The 16207-nt window shown below is 42.2% G+C and overlaps 1 protein-coding gene across 2 annotated transcripts; it reads left to right on the top strand.

The window, feature by feature from the left end:
- Nucleotides 1-403: 403 nt before the first annotated feature.
- On the top strand, nucleotides 404-15673 carry TNFRSF1B (TNF receptor superfamily member 1B). 2 transcript variants are annotated; one of them, XM_036396395.1, is made up of 10 exons: nucleotides 404-532; nucleotides 6148-6250; nucleotides 8386-8514; nucleotides 10009-10158; nucleotides 10890-10983; nucleotides 11066-11253; nucleotides 11973-12047; nucleotides 12588-12625; nucleotides 13203-13470; nucleotides 14037-15673. In XM_036396395.1, exons 1-10 carry the CDS (start codon nucleotides 419-421, stop codon nucleotides 14333-14335), a joined length of 1458 nt encoding a protein of 485 aa, XP_036252288.1. In that variant the 5' UTR covers nucleotides 404-418; the 3' UTR covers nucleotides 14336-15673. The 2 variants fall into 2 exon arrangements, with proteins under 2 accessions (XP_036252288.1, XP_036252289.1); XM_036396396.1 differs by lacking the exon at nucleotides 10009-10158.
- Nucleotides 15674-16207: the final 534 nt, after the last annotated feature.

Here is a 16207-nt window from a genome sequence, read left to right as displayed (position 1 = left end):
GGACAGAGATAAAGGAGAAGCCCCTTGAGCTCTGAAATGGACACACAGAGGCTGATGCAGAAAGCAAGGTCAAAATGAGCCAGGAATTCTTTATGATAAAGAAAAAATTAGCAGCAAAATCAGTAAAATGAATATGTATGAACCTATTGTGAAATTGCGTGCATATGCATTTGAGAGGGAGATACAAAAGGATCTGGAGTTCCCAGAGCCACGCATGTCCTGTTAAAGGGAACGATCCCCACGTGCGTCCAGCGCTGTAATAAACACACCGGCTTCAGAGCTGGCACAGGGGCTGTGGAGTTCGTTCGTTTCCGCAATCCGAGCGCCCGGAGCGAGCAGCGCCGCTGTCCGCCCGGGGGAGCCGCATCCTCGGGGCGGCGCCTGCGGGGCCGGGCCCGCCCGGGCGCTCTCGGCGGCGATGGGGCCGCTCCGGCCGCTGCTCCTGGAGCCCATCCCGGCGCTGATCCCGGCGCTGATCCCGGCGCTGATCCCGGTCTTCATCCCCGCGCTGATCGGCGCCGCAGCCGGGCGGGTGAGCGGGGCCGGGCGGGGCCGGGCGGGGCCGGGGCGCTGCTCTGGGGATGCTGCTCCCGTGATGCTGCTCCCGGGGCGCTGGTCCGGGAATGCTGTTCCGGGGATGCTGCTCCCGGGGCGCTGCTCGGGGGATGCTGCTCCGGGGATGCTGCTCCGGGGATGCTGCTCCCGGGATGCTGCTCCGGGGATGCTGCTCGGGGATGCTGCTCCCGGGATGCTGCTCCCGGGATGCTGCTCCGGGGATGCTGCTCGGGGATGCTGCTCGGGAATGCTGCTCGGGGATGCTGCTCCCGGGATGCTGCTCCCGGGATGCTGCTCGGGGATGCTGCTCGGGGATGCTGCTCTGGGGATGCTGCTCGGGGTTGCTGCTCTGGGGATGCTGCTCCGGGGATGCTGCTCCCGGGATGCTGCTCTGGGGATGCGGGAGCGCTGCAGGGCGGGAGCGCCGCGGGGGAAAGGCCGGCGGGCATCGCCTGGTGATGCTGCCCTGGAGGCAGCGTCTCACTGCTGTGTGTGTGCTCCATTTGTCACCTGTCTGCCCCTTGTCGCTTGTCTGTCCCTTGCCCCCTGCCCCTTGTCACCCGTCTGTCCCTTGTCTCCTGCTCCTTGTTGTCTGTCTGTCCCTTGTCACCTGTCCCTTGTCTCCTGCCCCTTGTCGCCTGTCTGTCCTTTTTCTCCTGTCCCTTATCACCTGTTCCTTGTCACCTGCCCCTTGTTGCCTGGCTGCCCTTTGTCACCTGTCTGTCCCTTGTCACCTCTGTGCCCCCGGGCTTGGGCTGGATTCACCATGATCTCTACAGCAATCTCAAGTCCTGCTCTTAAAACTTCAAAGCTCAGCCTTTGTCTGTGCTGTTGTTACTTCTTGGCTTCCCAAAGGAATGACTAATAAGTTTTCCTGGATTTTCAGCGGAAATTGGTTGATTTTGCAGGCTTATTTGGATGTTTGTAAAAACCATGGTGAGCATCCTGGCGAGTGCAGAGCGTAGACCCAGATCTATATGACATTGTTTACACAGGAAGAATTGTTCTGCTCCGCTGGTTCCCTAGAACTCTTCCCTATTAAAACAGAAAACCCTTTTAATTTGCATGAAGATCTGATGTGCTGCAGCTGTTACTGTGCTATTCTATATCCAGCTGCTGCAGCACTGTTTGGCAGTGAGGGTTTGTAACTGTGCCAGCCAAAGAGCTCAGTGGGATCTGTTTGCCTTCAACTCAGTGTTTTCTGTACTGGTGTATTGATAGGACTTTTCTGTCTGGTTTTAAAATGTGCAGGATTGTGAAGATAAATATGGAAATGTTGCTGAGATGTCCAGGTCTCTGTGTTCTTATGGGATATTTATGTTATTTACATGTTTATTTATTCATAGGAATTTAGGCTGGATAAGCAAAGGTTCAGTGAAATCAGGTGAGGATGTCAGAATGTGTAGTGAACCTGGAATTACACCTGGAATTACACAGTGGTCTTTTAAGCAGTATGGGGTGCTACAATGAGCTGATAATATATTAAAATAATTACTTTAACTCACTAATTTTTAATTCAGCTCTGGTTTTAAGGTGAGAATGTTTTGTACCTGATTTACTGGGCACCTTGCAGTGGATAGGAAAAAGCAGATAGGGAAGGGATAATCTCAGAATTGTAGCAGAACTTATCACCAGAATTTAAGTTTGTCACGTTTCATGCTGAGCAAGGAGCTTTGGTTCAAAAGGAATTAGCTCTCCTCTCACTCTAAATATGACTCAAACATAATGATGGAAATAATGACAGAAACTTTCAGCATCACTTTTTGTACTGTGACAAAATAAGGAAAAGCTTATATGTAAAGTTAGAAAAGCAAACACAGTAGTTTCAGTGATACCACACCTGCCACAGAGCTGGGAAATACCCCATGCCCGTTATATCAATTTTTAACAGTGATTTGTTACAGAAAACTTACTTTATATTTGAGGGAGACAAACTGGCAAAGCAATAGTTCTTGAGTGACACTACTTCTTGGGTTTTTTCTCATTCATCTGGAAGTCTCTGAAAGTTCCCAGCCTCAGTCCCTGTTAAACACAGGAACTGAACATTATTTTTGCCATTTTGAACAATTGAATCACCAAGGTAATCAGTAACAGCCCGAAGTTTTTAAAGAGAAGAACTGGTGAAATATGTATGTTTTCCCAAATACTTATATAATAAACTATACCTTGTCTTCCTACAAACTTGGACTTCTATAATTTTTGCCTGTTGTGAACAGCTTCCATATTCTGTGCATCCCCCTGCTTTGCCACTCTGGGAAGATGTTTTCATGTTCTGGTGGTGAGTGGCAACGAAGCAGAATTCCTGGCAGAAAGCAGAGACACTGTTTTCTCAGGGAAGGGGGGATGTTGAACTGTAAATCTGTTGGTGTGTGGCTGTGCAGGGACTCCTGCTTCACAGAAGTGTGATATAGGATGGGGGAATAATTCACATTATGGACCATAATCTTTGAGAGATGTGCAGCACAGCAGCTTTGAAAAAAACTTTATAGTTTGAGTAAAGTTGGTATGGCCTGACACAACTCCAGCTGATTTGGGTAATGCTGTTATCTGGTAACTAAACTTCAACAGATTTATTTTTTTTTTTAATTAGAAGTTTATATATTTTAGACATAATTCTGGTTTTTCCTGCCTCCAGTAGGTCTGCTAGCTCAGCAAATAGTGTCTCTGTACCTCAAGGCCTTTCCATAGAAACAGATTTTACACCAGAGACCTCAGTGACTTCATTGTGGTTTCACATGCGTGAAGAACACTGCACACAAATGTAATTCCTCTTCAGATCCTCTGACTGGCCGCTTACGTTTGAAGGCAAATGTTTGAAAAGGAGATCAACAGAAATGTAGACATGTAAATTAGGATTAAAATACATGCTTAAATATCTTTGTTTAAATGGCCTTGAGTGAAAACGAAAATGAGTGTTATATGAATGGATTTTTATAGATTCATCCGTTGTATTAACATGTTTTATTTTTATTATTTAAGGTACTGAAATTTAATTACATATAAAGCCCTTTCAGTTGGTGTGGAGGTTACTGTTATCCCACTCCTCTCCAGGGACCAATTAGGTCACCTAATTTATATATAGTATAGTAATATCTGTAGTGCAAAACAGGAGAAGGATCCAAACAATCAGAGAGTCTGGAGTCACTGACTTTGTGTATGTAACTTCTTAGTTATTGCTTAATGCAGAGGCATTGCAAGAATCTCCCTAGTGAGTTATGAAGTCAAAGGCAAACATGGTTTACCCATTTCTATGCCAAAATGTATTGCTTAATTTGTATTGCTTAATTTGCATAGAGCTAGACTAAATTTCATGTTTAAGAATGTTTGTGCCTCTGCTGATAGACAGATGAGGCATTTTATTTCTTCTTGTAGCTGTTAAATTAAATGAAGTCTTCCAAAGTCTTAATTTTGTCCTTATAAATTTCTTTTAAATCAGCTGCCATTAGGCACTGCTACCTAGACTGAGAAGTTCTGAGCCTGTAATGCAAAATGTGCAGCATCAGGTTAGTTTCCCTTCACACAATCTGCTTGTAAGACACTGAATCACAGTTAAAACAGGATAAAATTAAGTCTTGTGAAAGATACACACACTAACAAAATGCAGAGATTGTGAGATAGTAGAGATGGCCTCTACTCATCAGTCTTTCAGTCCAAAGTAGCCAATGCATCTGGATGCCAGACAGAAATCTTATATGGCCCAACTCAGACTTTACAATTGGTGAAATTGCTTGAAAATGGGGTCTACTAAATGAATTGAACCCTTCCAACTGGGAATTGGAAGGATTCCTTGGGCAAACCAAGCTAAGCACGTGTGTGTGTGTGTGTCTGTGTGCGTGTAAATCGTGTCTAAGCCAGTCACAACTCCCTTCTAGCTTCCCATTATGTTCTTTGAGGGCATTTGGGAAGAAACTGTCAATTATAAGTCACTGAGAGCCACAGCTCATCAGATAAATTTTCAGGGAGATTGTATCAGACAGCAGAGAGATCCTTCCAAGCACAGCTTCAGAGAACCAGGTGTGAACCCAGCAACTGACAGGTTTTCCTGTGCCTGCAGCTCACAGGGCAAGATCTACAAGAGGGAGGGAAGAGCATGAGATAAGAACTTTTTATTTTTTTGGCCAGGAAACCTCACCAGCAGGGTCATTTTTGATGTGGTTTATTGTATTTCTCCTTTCTTTCCCCCTGTGTCTGCCTTATGTTTTGAAAAGGCTCTCAACTGCTATTCTTAATGAAGTTGATCATAGTGACTACAAAAATGAGATTACAACACTTGATCTTTCCTCTTCTAATAAAAAAAGTAACTTAATGAAAAATTTTTTTGGTGAGAGCAGAGCCCTTTTCTCCTTCTAATTTTAGTGTCAGCTCAAGTTTGCAAACAGGATGATTTATCATTATCCATCCTATGATATGTAGATTTTTCTCTGTCTTCACATTCTCAGAAAAGGGGTTTTTTGAGTAGGTTGACAAAATCTTGTTTCTGATCACAGCTAAATAAGAGTGGAATATTTCAATGAGCTGCATAAGAAAATGCTAGTTCCCTTTAAGCAATTGCTGAGGGTAGGAAACATTAATCTCCTTTGTCAGTAATGTGAAGCCACAATAGATGTTCAAGATGTTTTTCAGTAAGGCGGAAGGATATTTTCATTACCGGCCTCCCAAGATCTTGTTCCTGTTTTCATTTCTCATTTTAGCAATGATTCCTCTAAATGTGTGTAGATTATGCATGGAGCAATCTCTTCAGACTGCAATGATGCCTTAAAGCTGAGCAGTGTCACATCCTTTTTTAACAGTGCCTTTTTGGTCTAGCAGGAAACTCCTACACTTGTCCTACCTAACAGGAGCCTTTTTTAAGTGAGTGTATTTTTCCCTTTGAAAATAGTCAGTAAGTCATCAAATAATTTGACACTTGTTCATTGAGCTGTGCTGATCAGTGTGAGCTGAAATTAGGCACCCTGTATTTATTTCATGATTGTCTCTAATGCATTTAACCTGCATATTTGTCTGCACCTTCTGCAGCAGTGCTGCTTCTCAGAAGCAGCTGTGCAGTTTTTGGAGACATTCTTTTCAGAACATCAAGGCCTTTCTTGCTCAGGAAGGAATCACTGAGTATCTGGAAAGATAAAAGCCTTTTTCCCTTTTCTTTGGAAAGATTGACTGAAGTTTTTGAGCCACTTTACAGTAAATGTTTCTCTCACAAACCCACAGGTAGGAATTGATGTTTCTCTGGTGTTTTGTCAGATGTTGTTTGAGCCATGGCAGCTGGGGATAAGGCACTCAGCCCTTTGGTTTGTGGGATGCAGTAGTGACAGGGTGTGATGCTAATCCCATCGTTCCACTGCACTCTTGAGCCAAAAACCTGGAGAAATCACTTTGTGGTGGATCTTTGGAAAACAAAGGAACCTCAGAAGAGTCACATGCAGCTCGTTAGCTGCTGATGGCCCTGCAGCCTCCTCTGCTCTGCGCTGTTCCACGGTGCCTTGGAAAGGGAGGTGCTTGGAATTGCACTGCTCTTCAGGTTTTTGTCTCTTTTGAGTCTCTAATTCAGGATCAGAAGGGACTTGTGAGTCATGACTTCCCCTTGATTTCTCCTAGGAATATTCATTACCTTACACACCCCAGCTGGCACAATGCAACGATCCCAGCACTGAATTCTATGATGAAGAACTTAATAAATGCTGCAGCCAGTGCCCTCCAGGTAGGTTATCATTCAAACTATTACTTTACACAGCCAAATTCATCAGTTTTCAGATGATCATAGTGTATTTGGATTATACATCTGAAGTGCATCAGATTTTTGCTGTTGTAATGCATTCTTCCTCAACCAAGACAACAAAACACCATGACTGCAAAACACCTGCAAAAGAGACACATTGTCCATCAGAACTGGAATTCTGCTACAAGGTTAACTGGGCTGGGACTTACCAGGAGGTAGTTCCTGAGCTTGTGTAAACACAGCTCTGTATGAGGTTTTCATGAAAATAATTAATTTTAGTCAACATTGGAGGGGAAGCAACTAAGGGAATTACAAAAAGTAGGCAACACAGACCCCAGCCCACTAATAAAAATACATTTTGCAAAACAGGGCGTGAAGTAAAGCTTGGTTTCTGTGCTATGATAATATCACTTATCTAAGGGGCTTTCCATTGGACAGGTCAATCTGTCATTGCTCATTAGGGGGGAGTTGTTGTCTTTTACTGTAAATCAGACACTGCAGAGCACAGTCACACTGGGCACAGGACTGCAGACACTGTCTGCTCTGAGCTGTCACACCCTACACTCCAGGAGTGATTATAAAGGACCTGTAGCTGGCCAAAGTTATTGTTTGTGGGTTTTGGGATTGATTTTTGGGGGGGATAGTATCATAGAGTTGATGCAATAAGTTGCAACTATATTATTATATTAGATACAGAAAAAAATGCCTTTTTTTTCTCATTACATGCTGAGCAAAGAAGATTTGTCTCCATGAATGCTGAGTGTCTGTCAGATCCGGAAGTTTAAACAGGAAATCAGTATTTGCTGAAACAGCTGCAGTTTCTGAAATTATCTAGATAGATCTGTCAAACTTCCTTTGTTCATGACAGATGAAAGATGAGAATTCATAAGAAAAACTTTTCAGTTGTGTTATGTAGTGTTCAGTGAATCAGCCTAGATCATTAGCACGATGTAGGATGCAGAATGTAAAACTTTAATTAAGTATGGGGGAAAACAAAGTCTTTGGAAAGAATTAATTTGGCTCACCTCCAGGGCCTCTTCTTTTGAAAAACAGATTCTCCAAGCACCTCTAAACTTTTTTCAGTGTTATTCCTGCTTTCTGAGTATGTTTTCCAGGATATTTTTGTAACGGATATGAGACATTGACTTTTATCTTCTTTCGCCTTTCACACGAAAGGGAAATGGCAATTGAGGTGTTTTCTCCAAAATTAATGTTGGAATGTCCCTTTCACAGTGACAAGTGGTGTGTCACTCCTGCACCAAGAGTGACACAGGAACAGGCAGGAGGCAGCATTGTAGAAGGAACAAAGAAGGTTTCATACAAGAGAACCACAAGGTTTTTATAATGACACAGGAACAGGTGGGAGGCAGTGTTGTAGAAAGAGCAAAGAAGGTTTAATTCAAGAGAACCACGTGGTTTTATAGAGTGATACGATAGATTCTATTTGATTGGCTCGTTAACAAAAACATCTTCCTCATACACTGTCCTTGAGAAAAACAGAAAGATGAAGTAGAAAAACACCACCTGCAGATTGCTTATACTTAACAAGGTATCACATCTTTACAACTCCCTGAAAATTCTCACAAGCCGCTGTGAGAAACACTTGCTGTTCCTCTCTCTCTGCCCCATGGCATCCACAGTGGTGAAGTTCCAATTCAGGCCTGTTTGTGATGTTACTTGATCTTGCCCTCTCCTGCCTGTAACAGCAGCAAGGGTCTCACTCAGGCACATCATTCTGGCACATGCCTGACTTTGGCTGTGAAACACCTCCACGTGTTCACCACAAAACAGCTTCTGTAAAGGTAAAATATTTGGGTTTTGTATTGTGGTAGCTGCACCTAAGTATGTGCTGAGGGGTTTTGGTTTGTCTTGTTTTGAATGTGTTTGGAATCCACTGAACTGAATGTAGGAAAAGGAGTCAAACATGGATGGACATAAATCAGACTTTCCCTGTAGAGACATGCAGTTCTCTACATCAGTGTATGGTGTATGACACCAATCTGATAATGTCAGTGAAGGGAAAGGATTCTACAGCTCAGAATGAGACTTAATTCCTAGTGATCTTTTCCAGTGAGATGATTTCTCTGATTTGGTCTGGGGTATTTTTCTTTTAATAGGTCAGTATAGGACAGGGAGCTGCAGTCACACTGTGGACACCAAGTGCAGCCCCTGCAGACCTAAAACGTACACAGCCATCTGGAATCATTCTCCACAGTGCTTTGCCTGCTCAGCACCCTGCAGGAAAGGTAGGCTTGGATTGGGAAAGGGGCTTGCTCAAAGACTGGGCTCGGTTTAACCTTGTCTTCTCTCCTAAGAAACCCAGGAGATTTTGTCAATCACTTGTATAGTCCTCATGCTTTGGGAATGTGTAAGATTTAGGAATCAAGGAAAAAAAATCTTGCAGGGAGCCCTGGCTCTTTTTCTTTTTAAGTCCTAAAAATGAGGACTTATATTATTAAAAACTAAGGCACTACATTGTCGTGAACGGCGGAAGAAATGCTTCACACAATATGCGTGAATTGCAAATCTCAAAGTTTATTGAAAACTCACACATATTTATACTGGTGTTAATGAAGCTTATACATACTGCAAAAGCTGAGCTCATTATTGGCTAAAGCACACTTAGATTAACCACACCTACTTCTATGCTCTAATGATTATTTTGTTTCTATGTTTACATTCTTCTAGCTTCTCTACCTAGGATATCTTCATTTTCTGGCAAGCGATTTTCTCTCCCATCTTCCCGTTTCAGCGAAGGTCACCATGACCTTTGTCAGTGATTGGACATTGGTTGCATAATCCCCAGCTTGTTTCTCCTATCTTTATCCAACGGTATCACATCGAAGTGTCCTTTCTCAGCTAACCAATTATCCAAAAAGCTCTCTACACTACATCACTAAAACATTCCAAATGCCATCAGTAGAATAAGCTCCTGCTTATAACATCCCATCAAGAGACCTTAATACCTGACTTGCACATGGGTAAATGGATAATTACATTTCCAGCATCCTGTCATTTCTCATTTTGTCTGCTGAAGTGACAACAGCAAACATGGATTTATTTTGCAAAATAAACCAGGTCTGTTTTGCAAAGCAGCAGTCAGTGAGAGCACACTGGTTCTGTTCACTGAAGCAGCTGAACAGTACCTAAGGTAGAACATTGTACCAACACCTGTACTTTGGGCTAAAGGATCACCTGCATTAATGAACTCAGTCATGCTGTTCTCCATCATTTCTAATGGAAATTGGTGGAGAACATTATATCCTTGATTCACTGAGAAGTAAGTTTTAAGGATACAGTCTAAGTTGAAAGGACCTTTGGTCTTGTCTAAGTAGATAATCTTACAAAAGCTGCTTAATTACAATATGAAAATATCTGTAGTAAAATCTCCAAACACATTAAATACAGTGACATGATCTGCACAGACTGAAAATCTCATGTGGCCCCCAGGTACGGCAGTGGTGAACACAAATGGCCACGTTTGGGGTTATGACAAAATATAACACAACTGCAGGCACAGAGTTTTAAATGTGCACTCTGCAGGTGCAAATTTCTCCTTGCCTGGAGAGAGAAAACTCTTCTGAAAACGTAGACATTGGGGCATGTAACACATTTGGTTTATGGTGCTATACAAGCCCAAAACTTGTATGTGAACATCACCTCATGTTCACTCGAAACATTGCAGGCTGTGATTTTAAATGCTGTCAATGACATCTTCCTTATTTCTGTTTTAAAACCAGGGCTTGTACAGAATCAAACGTGCACGAGGTCCCAGGACAGGATCTGTAGCTGCCCACCCCACAAGTATTGTGTTTCCAAGCTGGATGAGTACTGTGAAGTGTGTAGAACACACAAAAAATGTGGCAAAGGCTACCGGGTTTCCAGAAGAGGTAATCTGATTTTGAGCACTCTGCTTACTGCACATTTATTCTGGCCTGATTCCCTTCGGCTGTGCCTCCCTTTTTAGGGTTTATTCTTATATTCTAAGCAAGTGGGCACTAACCAGAGTAACTGTGTTCTCCAGAGGTATATCCAAAGTGACAACATGTTGCAATTTCTTATTGTCATATATCATAAAGTTCCCAATGCAACTTAATCTTCGTTTTGCTCTGCTGGGTGATTTATTCTGTACAAGTGGCTGAGATCCAAGACCACTTAAACACTCCTCAAATCCTTGAAAAAGGGCTTCAGGTGGAATTTTGGGTACAGTAAATAATGATGACTCTATTCTGTCCTGCAGAATTGATCTGGTTTTATTAGTTGATGGATGATAATATATCTGTCTCACAATGATAAATCATTTTAAAATATTTGAAATGCTAAACATTTTAAAAAAATGATGAATCATTTTGAGAAGATGCAGAATTCAACAGCATGGTAGTCAGCCCAGTGAAAAGCTCAGCTTTGTCTGCAGCACCACATTTGAACTTTAATGGCACCAAACTTAGAGCTGGTTGATCTTCTCTTCGGGTTGGGTGCATCAAGTGAATGTCTTCTGTGACAGTCTCAGACTGCATTTTTGCACTGCTTCTGAATCACTGCTGGGATCTCTTGCAGACCCTGATTATTCATTCTTGCTTCTCACCAGATAAGTAACTGGAGTTTTCCTCTTTCTTTAAAGGGACAGACAGCACAGACACAGAATGTGAACCTTGTCCTCCTGGCACGTTTTCCCCTGAGGAATCCTACAACACCAGCTGCACGCCCCACACCGTGTGAGCCAGTGTTCTGTCCAAGAGCAGCCTTAACTGTGCAGGGCTTTCTGTTGTTCCTAACTTCTCTTTTGGTCTCTTGCAGTTGTAAATCAGTGGCTGTCCCTGGGAACAGCAGGAATGACACTGTTTGCAGTGGGTCAGGAACAGCCACAGTTCTGCCTCACACCATTTTGAACCTACTTGTGACCCAAAGCCCAGCTTCCCGCAAAGCTGAAATAATAACTCAACCTGTCATGTTAAACTCTGTAGCTGACCTGTCCCACATCACTGGTGAGCTTTAACTCATTTAAAGTCACTTTTGTCTGCTCAGGAACCAAGCTTATATTTAGTTCTCAGTGACTTTCCAAAACCAGTCACCAAACAGAACCTCAGAAGAGCTCAATTAATTCAATGTGACACAGCTTGTAGTGAACTGCATTTTTACCCGTGCCTCTGCATTCTATGGTCCTTGTAAATCTGGAAATACTTCTAAGAAACCCCAAACTAGACTATACAAGGCATTTCCTGATAATTGCTGCTATAGCTGGTAGAAAAGGTTGTATCTTAAATTCTGGATTGAGGCAAACCTCACCTGGTGAGAGGTCTGTGAGTCTTCTGTCAGCCTTTCCTGAGACAGAAGGTCCTGACAGCATTCTGAGGTGTGGATGTGCTCTCTCCTGCTCACAGCCCATGCAGAAGGCAGAGATGTTTAGGAGCTTTTTGAGTACTTGGCCTTGTATGTGACAAAATTTTGCTTGCCCAGAGAAATACTTTTTGTGACCAAGGCCAAAAGTCTGTCCTCACTTTTCAGGAGAGGAGAATTCAGTTTTATGAAGTAGTGGTGACTGAAATGAGACCTGGTGTCTGACCATTGAGGCATCAAATGTGAATGTCAGACATACACAATACTTGCAAATTTAGCTTTTGTAGCGATGCACAGAAACTACAAAACTACCTTTTTCTAATTAGATCAAGCTGCTAAATAATTTCTTCTTTTTATTTATTTTCAGGAGCAGTAGCAGGGCCATTGTTATTGGTCCTGGTAATTGCTATTCTGGGGTATTGCTTAGTCTCAAAAAAAAAAGGTAAGATTCATGAAGTGAAAACAAGCAAATCTGTAAAAACTGTGAAGTGTTGCCTTATTTCCCATTAACCTGACTGAAATTAGTGTTTTAGAAGATGGCAGCTTTCTTCAAATCTCTCTTGTTCCTCAGATTTTAGGTAATTGTCTAAATACACAACAGCCTTGGAGTTGGACAACTGTGCAACAGTTGTGCTCCTGCTGAAGCTTGTTAAATATTTGGTACCTCATCATTTAAATATTAGATTATTTCAAGTGTTATAATTAAACAGACATGAATGTGGTTTATTGTCTCCAATACCTTTTTGCACTGACACTATACAAGAAAAATTATGAATTAATGCCGAGGCTTCTCTTTGCTTCCTGGCTAAATTTAAGTCCCAAAATTCATGCAATACAGGTTTCAATGTTTTCAAACTGTGTGTAATCAATGTACATTTGAAGTTTATTCCAGGAGCAGGGGATGCCTCAGCCTAGTTTAGGGTGCAGCTGTTGCAAATGGGACAGGTTTGGGTGCTAATAAACTGTCTTTGCTCACTGGCAGCCCCTGTGTACTCTGCAGCAGCTACAGAAGCAGGTTTGGTGAGTGTCCTCTCTTTCCATCTCTTCCATTTCTTTACAAGTTACACAGAAATCATAAACTCTCACCTAATTACCAGTAGAAAAAACTGCACAGCAGCAAGAAAACTGCAGTGAGAACAGGGTGGTTAGGTGCCCAAGCCAGGGTGTAAGATGGACCATTCCTATCCTACAGAATGTCCCACCATCTCTATGTAAGGCTGACAACAGCAGTAAAACCCAGGTGGGGTTTTGAAAACTAAATCTGACAGCCTTTGGTCCCTAAGTAATCAGAGCAGCGCTGTGGGTGCCTTCAGGAGATGGGTTCATTCTGTTGAACCCCTAAGGAGCTGTTATGGACTTGACTTGCACTCATCACTATGCAAATGAAAATAATTACAGAATGGCTTGGATTGGAAGGGACCTTAAAGCTCCTCTAGTTCCAATCATCAGTGGTTTCTTTAGCTGCCCAAACTACTGACCAATTCTTTGCTAGTGGGTTGCTTGGTTTTCATTTTTGGTTTTTATTTTTGGTTTTTTTTTGTTTTTTTTTGTTTTTTTTTTAATATTAACATTTTACTTTTCTCTGCAAATGTTCCAGCCTTTTCCCCCTCCAGAAAAACAGTGTGACAAAAAAGTCAGAGATCCAAAACTGCAGAACTCTGGGAGTTCTGAACAGGAACAACAGCATCTCTTGGAAACTTCTGGGTCCAGCAGTAGTATCCTGAATCCAAGTGGATCTGCAACCATCAGTGTAATAAGTAAAGAGAATTATGAAAATAAAAACTCAGGAGGATTTCAGCAGCAACATTCACCTCCTGAAGGTTCTAAATTCCTGAGTGGAGACAGACACAGCTCTGCAAGTTCAGGTATTAATGATTCTGAATTATCCAGAACCACTTGATATTTATCAATTATGAGACTTTTTAGCAGAAGTCTAAATGGCAGGATAAAACATCCGAGTCCTGTTCAGCAGAGAGAAAATTCAGTAACTTTTGAAAAGAAAAAATTATTGGTTTTGTACAAATACAAATGAGTGTATTGCCATCCTGAGACAGTAAAGAGAGTTTCCTCAGTGGACAAACAGGTATTTAGGGGCTGGAGGATCAGGTGGTTGGCACTTACTGTGAGTGGGAGAAGAAGCAGAGGGAGCAGTTACAAAAGAACATTGTCAAAAGCATTTGAAATGACAACAGATGAGCAAGGGATTGTTTGCAATCCAGGTCTCGGCATTAATTTTGGTAGCCTTTTTATTTCTGGGCAGATACGTGGATTTTATGGCACCAAAATGTTACAGAACCAACTCAACCAGCTTGACTAAATTAAGTGAAGAAAAAAGATATTTAGTGTCTATTTTATAAGTCAAAGAGCTGGATAAAGAATCCAGCTGCCCTATTCTGGTTTCATTCCTCTGTGTTTTGTGTTCATTTGACAGAACATTCTGGTAACGGAGGCACGCAGGTGAATGTGACGTGCATTGTTCAATTTTGTAGACCAGAGTGCAGCTCCCAGTGCCCTGAGCAGATCAGCTCAGCTGGCAGGGATAATGGGCACAGTCCCTGGAGTTCCCCAACAGGGGAAGAAACCCTCCTTTCCAAAGAAGAAAATGCCTTGAACAAAGAAACTGAAATTCACGTCACAGTGGAAAATGAGGACAATTTACTTCAAGACTTACTTCCAGAAGAAAAGAAGGTTCCTCTGGGCATTCAAGATGCTGGGATGAAAACCAGTTAAAGGAAATTCACAGATCATATGCTGATTGACTGATACAATTAATTAAACAATCTTGTCTTATAAAACAAACATTATGGTCAATGAAGCTTTCTCGCAGAGATTTCAAATTTCAGATGAATACAGACACTGATGCTTTCGAGGGTTTTAGTGTCTTCTGTCACTTTGCAGCTTAAAAGAAAAAGCATTGAAACTTTTTAAAATTGAATGGCCAACTCCTCCCTTTCTTCTGTGATACCCTAAGAGGATCTTTATCAGACTTGAAAAGGAATATTTTTCAAACTTTATGCCGTTTTCTCCGGGACTTCTTGTGATGATGATTTTTATTCAAGGTCTGCCACGTGCCAAGAACATGGATGTGACCAGCACTTCTAAGGGACTGGAGTTAAATTATCATTCTTTCAATGCTCAGGAATCATCCATTTGATTTAAATTTTAAAGCTATCAGTTCCTATCCTGTATTTTAGTTGTCATACTTTCCCTCACCCTCCTGGATATTTCTTTTATTACTAAAGTTTGTTTTTTCTCATTATCAGACCAGATTTCTTAAGAACATATAGGATATCAGGAAGTGAAACCTTTTACACAAGCTTTTTTTTTTACAACTAAAATTACAACTGTTATGTCTAAACAACAGTAATTCATTGCCTGTACATAGTTCATTTGTTTTAGAAGGGAAAACCTAGACTGAACTGTTGTTATCTTGGAGTAGGAAGTAAGTTCCATTTGTTGACAACCCTACAGTTTGTCACCTTTGTGTCCTGGCTGAGGTAACATGTTTCCCCAATCGATCCTAATCTCATTTTTGAGGTAAACCATAAATCCAAAATATTTTCCCTGTGTTCAGTGACTATTAGAGCAGATCCCTGTGATTATCTTTGCCAGAGAGCTCCGTGCCCTCAGGTGGCAGAGCATCATCTGTAATAAATGGAATTTACTCAAACCTCAGAACCTGAAAATCCTGTTCTTCTTCACTTCTTGATGATGCTGAAGCTCCAACCCTCTCTTACAGAACATCAGAGGAGGTTCTTCTTGAATTAAGTGGTTTGGAAGCCAGTATTCAGGAACCCACTTCCCATAATTATATTTTACATCTGTGACTTAACTGCCAGTTGTGGTGGCTGTGTTCAACCAGAATCTGCAATCCAGAGTCTGAATCCCATGGGAGTGAAGTCATAGAGTGACACATAACCCTTGTCTCATGCCATAAAAACACTGCTGGACTATGTGCTCCCTTTACTCCCACTGAACTGTCCTAATCTATCTCGAGACAGGCACAGTGGTTATTTCTGACGCCTGAGATGGAAAAGGATCTTTTGGAATAAAATTGCTATAAAGGAGTATTCAGATTCTAAAAATACAAATTTTAAACTTCCACAAAAGCTATGGTATCATATAAGCTGTAAGTATTTCTGGGACTGACAAACAGGTCTGTAGTTCTACTATGAAGAAGCTTTTTGCAAATCTGTGTTAAACTTACACTTGAAGGTATTTTTCAGGAAAGACTTGGAAAACGGGCAAATTGAAACTACTCCAGAAATGAAGGATTTAGGCAAGAACCTCATTTTTTACACCTCTTTGAGCCCATTTTCGTGAAGGCGGCGCAGAAACCTCGGCCACGTTCGGACCCCAAACCCGCCCTGTTCGAGGCCATTTCTGTGAGGGCGGCACAGAGACTTCGGGCGTGTTCCGGCCCCAAACCCGCCCTGTTCGAGCCTATTTCCGTGAGGGCGTGTTCGGACCCCAAACCCGCCCCGTTTGAGCCCATTTCCGTGAGGGCGGTGCAGAGAACTCGGGGGTGTTCCGACCCCAAACCCGCCCTGTTCGAGCCCATTTCCGTGAGGGCGTGTTCCGACCCCAAACCCGCCCTGTTCG

The sequence above is a fragment of the Molothrus ater genome, chromosome 23 (genome assembly GCF_012460135.2).
Source record: "Molothrus ater isolate BHLD 08-10-18 breed brown headed cowbird chromosome 23, BPBGC_Mater_1.1, whole genome shotgun sequence".
Classification (NCBI taxonomy): Eukaryota; Metazoa; Chordata; class Aves; order Passeriformes; family Icteridae; genus Molothrus; species Molothrus ater.
This window is presented reverse-complemented; position numbering and strand designations above follow the sequence as displayed.